Source organism: Notothenia coriiceps, unplaced genomic scaffold (genome assembly GCF_000735185.1).
Source record: "Notothenia coriiceps isolate Sejong01 unplaced genomic scaffold, NC01 NC01_scaffold00001420, whole genome shotgun sequence".
Lineage (NCBI taxonomy): Eukaryota > Metazoa > Chordata > Actinopteri > Perciformes > Nototheniidae > Notothenia > Notothenia coriiceps.
The window spans coordinates 1-5493 of record NW_011334121.1 but is presented as its reverse complement, the minus strand read 5'-3'; the positions used below and the strand labels follow the sequence as shown (position 1 = coordinate 5493).

The 5493-nt window shown below is 38.0% G+C and overlaps 1 protein-coding gene across 4 annotated transcripts; it reads right to left on the bottom strand.

Moving 5' to 3' along the window:
- Nucleotides 1–372: 372 nt before the first annotated feature.
- LOC104960779 (G2/M phase-specific E3 ubiquitin-protein ligase-like) lies at nt 373–5219 on the bottom strand. 4 transcript variants are annotated; one of them, XM_010788944.1, is made up of 14 exons: nt 4867–5219; nt 4515–4633; nt 4130–4436; nt 3950–4029; nt 3676–3734; nt 3387–3426; nt 3239–3306; nt 3060–3149; nt 2611–2924; nt 2253–2431; nt 1660–1832; nt 1155–1369; nt 813–1078; nt 373–743 (listed from the first exon to the last, which is right to left on the bottom strand). In XM_010788944.1, the coding sequence occupies exons 2-13, from the start codon at nt 4599–4601 to the stop codon at nt 843–845; spliced, it is 1848 nt and encodes a 615-aa protein (XP_010787246.1). In that variant the 5' UTR covers nt 4602–4633; nt 4867–5219; the 3' UTR covers nt 373–743; nt 813–842. The 4 variants fall into 4 exon arrangements, with proteins under 4 accessions (XP_010787246.1, XP_010787239.1, XP_010787263.1 ...); XM_010788937.1 differs by having other exon boundaries at nt 373–1078; XM_010788952.1 differs by lacking the exons at nt 373–743; nt 813–1078 and having other exon boundaries at nt 1147–1369.
- Nucleotides 5220–5493: the final 274 nt, after the last annotated feature.

Sequence of the window (5493 nt, the reverse complement as noted above, 5' to 3'; positions counted from 1 at the left end):
ACAAACAATATTGGTTAGGCCAGCTGATACCCGCTGGCACTGTATGCAAAACCATCACTCCATACAAGACAATGGGATATACAGATACCCCTCAGACAGAGTATGCAAAACCTTCACTCAATACAGAGCAAAAGGGATACAGATAACACCTTATCCTAACTTCCTTCCCCTCATCCTTCCTGTAGTGTCATAAAACCCTCTTGCAAAAACATCTGTTGATCACTCACACACATTCAAAGGTCACTCCAGGGATTTGACCTAATCAGTCAAACTGTTGACATGACATTTTCAGAATACAACAGTTTACATTTAATTAGGTTTACACTGTATTAAGCTTTAGTACCATAATTTCCATCACACAGCCAATCACCATATCTGTTTCAATGTCATTTATACAGCACCAAATCACAGCAAAGTCATAACATAAATATCTTAATCATTATAAAATATAACTGGAATAACAACAAACAACGCTCCAATTAGAAAGCACAAACAAGGTTATGTTGTGTGCGTAATTGTGTGCAGAAAGAACATTTCTGTATAAGTCTTATTTCAACCATGTGGACTCACTGGAAACCTGAGAATGAATGACTGATTTACAACAAAGAAGCTATGGGTGGCAATGTGAAATAAGTATAGCAAAGTTCAGAGTATTTATAAAAATTGTATAGGTATAGAACAATACTTTGATTTTGTCCCAAACTAAATGGACAACATGAGCTGTGAGAAAAAAAAAACACGTTCACATCTAACAACGACTATATGAACAACCTTCATAGAGTGTTTACTCTATGAACAACCTTCATAGAGTCTGTACTCTATGGGTCATCCAGTCACATGACTTAAAAACAGCCAAATCCTGGAGAATTTTGCATTCCAAAGTCCATTTGGGACTTAAACACATTGTATGCGTCAAGGAGTGGTAGTTTCAATGTGTTGGAACATGTGTTTGCCATTGGGAATGGAGAGTCATCAAGGAACTCTATTCCTGGCGATGGTTCAAATCCAGATGGGGGAAGTGAAGTCAGCCCAGTCGCAAACATCAAAACATCCTCCAAAGACACAGCAGTCTGGCTTTCTGCAAAGAAAACATGTTCAGATACATTTTGGCAATGTGTTTCCTGAAATAGTTATAAAAACAGCGATTTACAAACCTTCACAATCGAGGAGATAGTCTGCCCAGTAGCCCAAAGTTTGACTTTCCCTAAGCCTCCTGTTACTCCCTGGTGGACTGAGGTCAGGCTTGAAGAGTCGCTCAAGTTCCAGAGCAGTAAGTCGCTTTTCAGAGTGGCACAGGACCGGGGCCAGCAGAGTAGGGTGCTGCTGTAGTGCGTTTAAAAACTGAAGGGCTGAAAGACCCTCCTTGAATCTGAAGAGTGAACAAAAAAAATGTTTCATCACAAAGTCACATTTAAATAACCTAATACCTAAAACAAGGAGGGGGGTGGCATGAGCACTTAAAGATTGGCACAAGACAGGCAGGGAAAGGAGAGACGGACGTCCCATATCAGTTATACTACACAGGCACACATTTTGACACTGACTAATTGCTAACAGATAAACATAGAATAAACCAAAGAGGGGGACCATGAGGCATTTTAAACAAAAAATTCTTACATAAATTTAAAAAAAATCACATGAATACAAATATGATCTTACCTGTCAATTACAGAGGAGTTTCGGCCAATAATGTACCACTGGAGGTAGTCTGACACAATATCATTCTTTCCTTCAACAGAAGCCACATGTCTCAGACAACCTGCTGTCTGTAACATTGTGCTGTGTCTCATGGTCATTTCTCGCAAGGCATCCACTGAGGCAGCATTCTCAATCTGAAGATTATAAAATGGACATAAACAATCCAGTCAATAACTGCATGTACTGTATATTCTTGCCATTTTTGTTCCATTGCAAGATTTATATATTACTACTACTACTATCCTTGTGCAATATATACCTGGCTGCTAAATCCTCTATTACAGGATGTGTTTTTTGTAAATTGTGTTTGTGTATCTTTAATAGTTTTTTATCATTCTTCTTAGGTAACATTAAGCTGTCTTTGGCTCTATTCTGCTCCAACAATGTAAATGTCCCCTCTGTGGGACTAATAAGGGTATTCTGATTCTGATCACAAAACAAAAAATGAAGCCAATTCGGTGTATGTGATAAAGGTAAAGTAAAGATGTCTCAAAACACTGCAGGAACTACATAATAATCCACCCTACCACACTGTTGCTGTATGCAATTCTCACCTCTTGTAAAGCTTTCCCTACTTCTTCATCAGTTATTAAATCAACTGTTGCTTTGAATGAAGGCTGGCCTGCAAGATAATGTACAAGATCTTCTGACAGGAAATGTGGCCCTGGACCTCCATGCACAACTGACACTGCAATCATCTTTCCTGCCAAGTAGTATTCATCCTCCCTAACAGCTGTGAATAAATGTATTCATATTGCAAAATTAAAACATTATTTATTATATACTTTAATGTACTGTAATGAAACTCAACGTTTTGGAAAAATTGTTCAAGCAACAAATCATATGTCATGTGATATATATGGTTAATGATCATTAACAATTGTATTAGTACACTTCTAACCGTATGCATACCATTTGCATTGTAGACCAAGAAGCGGCGTCCGTCTGGCCCATCAAAAATGGGCCGGTCTTTCAGATTCTTCATCAGTAGAGATAACAACTCTCTCCTGGGACCACCTGAGTCAATTCCTTCTTCGAAAACACCAGCATCATCAGTGAATTTTACCAGCATGTCACAGTTTTCTGAATACGATGTACGCTTGAAACCTCTGACTGCTCCATCCCAAACATTAGCCCTTGAAATGTTGAACCGGCTGACTCTTCCATGATCAATAGGCTGTGAAAGGGTAGCAATAATGGCAGGTAATGTAATGTTCATCACCTCCCTGTAAAGGAAAAAAAGTGACCTTATTAGTGGATATTCCAGAGAGTGCACAAACAGTTAAAAAAAAAAAATGTTGTACCAGAAATATTGTACAGAGAAAAAAAATGTAATGCCACTGTAATAGCTGTCCGTTTACATTTCAGTGTCCAATAAACTCGTCATGTTGACTGCAACCAGCTCTTCGTCCTCTTCTTCAACACATGGTGCATACAGGTCTGTGTATGTACTGTTAGGAAATGATCATTCCCATGTTAAAACATCTTACAAACAAAAATGTCTTTCTCGTGTAAGTGAGTTACTAACATTTGTACTTACCTGTAGCAAGTAGTCTTGTCTGTATTTGTTTTGGGTGGACCCATATCCTCAGTATCAGATATTACTATCTGAAATACAAATACAAATGTCTGTAACAAAACAACACTGAACATTAGAAACATCAGGCTTCCACAATCTGCCTCAATACCTGTCCAGGCTGAGTTGTGGATGAATGTCCAAGTGCCTTCCTGAAACATGATAAAATTGATAAAATTATTAACTTCATGATACAGGGTATAGTTGAGTTTTAAGTAACATTTAGAGGTAGGAGGAACCATAAGATTTATAAATAACAGATTATTTTTGTTTGAAATTAGATTAAACATGACATGTATGGTATTTTTCTATCCATGTTCACCAGAGAAAATGCTGTGGCCTATTCTTATCATCCACTTAAAGATAAATTATTTATTTTGTAAAAATAAGTACAAACTTACCCTTCATTTTCCGGTTTGTGTTTTGGAGTACTTTTGTTTCGTGGTTCAAATACAAATACCTGAGAGTAAAAGTGTACAATTATCAACAGCTTCCATTATTGTTCCCTTACCACATATGTCTATCAACAGTGAAACGTTGTGAGTGTTTCTGATAGTAACTGTAACTGCCAAGTTGGTTCTTCTAAAATATTTACCAGAATATAGATTTCCTGCTTAAAATCAAATGTATATGAAAAATAAATAAATGAACATTAAAATAAAATCATTTACGCACCACAGTGTCAGCCTGATTGAATTCAGCTGTGCTCCTAGATGTGATGACAATATCCGAATCAGAGTCTGAGGTATCATCCCCTGTAGTAAAAGCAAAACATTCAACACATTATTATGTATGCTGCAGTAAAGGATGTTAACATGTAAACAATTAAAATATTGAATAATAACATCCACAAACCTCCTCTAAAATGTTTCTCAAGGCAAATGAAAAGGGTGATCCTGGCATATGCCTTTCCTAAGTCCTTTTTATATTCTGCCAATGTGAATGGCCTTTCTGAACCAGGCACATTGACAACCTCTGAGCAGTCTGGATACAAAAGGACGTACGGTCCTTCATCCATGTCCTTGTTAAAGGCTTTCATTTTCTGGACAGCTCGTTCCAGTATAGCAGGTGCTGCTACCTCCGGGTCTGTAAACAACGGGAGTGTTTTCCCTCTCCGAGGCTTTAAATCAACTCCTTGTGGCGACATCATTCCTATGTTTATCTAGTAAAATAGCAGAGATATAAGTAATGACACACACAGAGACACTGAGATTTCTATGAAACGGTTAATGCAGCTTACATGGACTCGTCTCTTTTCTTGTTTAAGTCTTCCTTTCCCACAGTTAAAAGACTGTTTCTCTTTTGACTTTGAGTTTCTGTACTCCATGAAAAGTTTATAGGATCAGCCTGGTTGTTCTGCTATGGATAGTTCCAATAAAAATATAAAAATTAGCAGCTCCAACAATCAGCAAAAGCAAGTGTGCATTAAGGTTTACGGAAAACCTACAAATAAAAACTAGCATATTAGCTCAATGCGTTGCTATTCCGTTAAGACATGGATTGGTATTTGACTGATATGAAACTGTGATTGAACTTTTATTTACTGCATGTCTTACATTAGCATCACAAAGCTAGCGCAATACTACACTTACTTTGTTTCGCATTTTCCGGCTGTTTCGATGTCCCCTGTGCGCTTGGTACACCCGTCTGGTCCGTGTCCTTTAAACACTCCAGAGATCCTCCACACGAAAGTCAAAACCGTGTCACTTGTTCCAGGTTGTTTCCACAAAACGGACAAAACATGTTTATCGAACGTAAACACACCATAGACTGTATATGAAACACACTCGCACCTTCGGTCTTTCCGCCAAAACAAATTTAAATTTGAGCCAATCACGTCACGTCCTATGGTCACGTCACGTCACGTCACTTCCGGTTTGATTCTGGTTTGTAAATGTGTTTCGGGAAATGTTAATGTGTTTCGGGAAATGTTAAAGTGTTTCGGGAAATGCTAAAGTGTTTTGCATTTTGTTAATTTGTTTTTGTTAATGTTAAATTGTTTTATCCTTGGTAAAAGTGTTTTTGCTAATGTAATTTTGTTTTATAAAATGTAAATTTGTCTCAAGCTTTGTTAAAGTGTTTCACACTTTGTAATTGTCCATTGCACTTCCCAGCCACCGTACCATTGCCCTCGCCGCCGCTGCCCGTGAGGTGAAAGGGCTGCGAGGAAGCCTCCACACGCTGCGTTTCACTCCGGCTGTCATAATGAGGCGTGTACA

Excerpts from the sequence above, each read along its gene's own strand:
- LOC104960779 (XM_010788937.1), bottom strand. The coding sequence starts at position 4,601 with ATGGAGTACAGAAACTCAAAGTCAAAAGAGAAACAGTCTTTTAACTGT. Across the intron at positions 2,925-3,059 it reads AGTTTATTGGACACTGAAAT|GGAGGTGATGAACATTACAT; the intron begins GTAAACGGACAG and ends TTTCCTTTACAG. Across the intron at positions 2,432-2,610 it reads CTTGGTCTACAATGCAAATG|CTGTTAGGGAGGATGAATAC; the intron begins GTATGCATACGG and ends ATTTATTCACAG.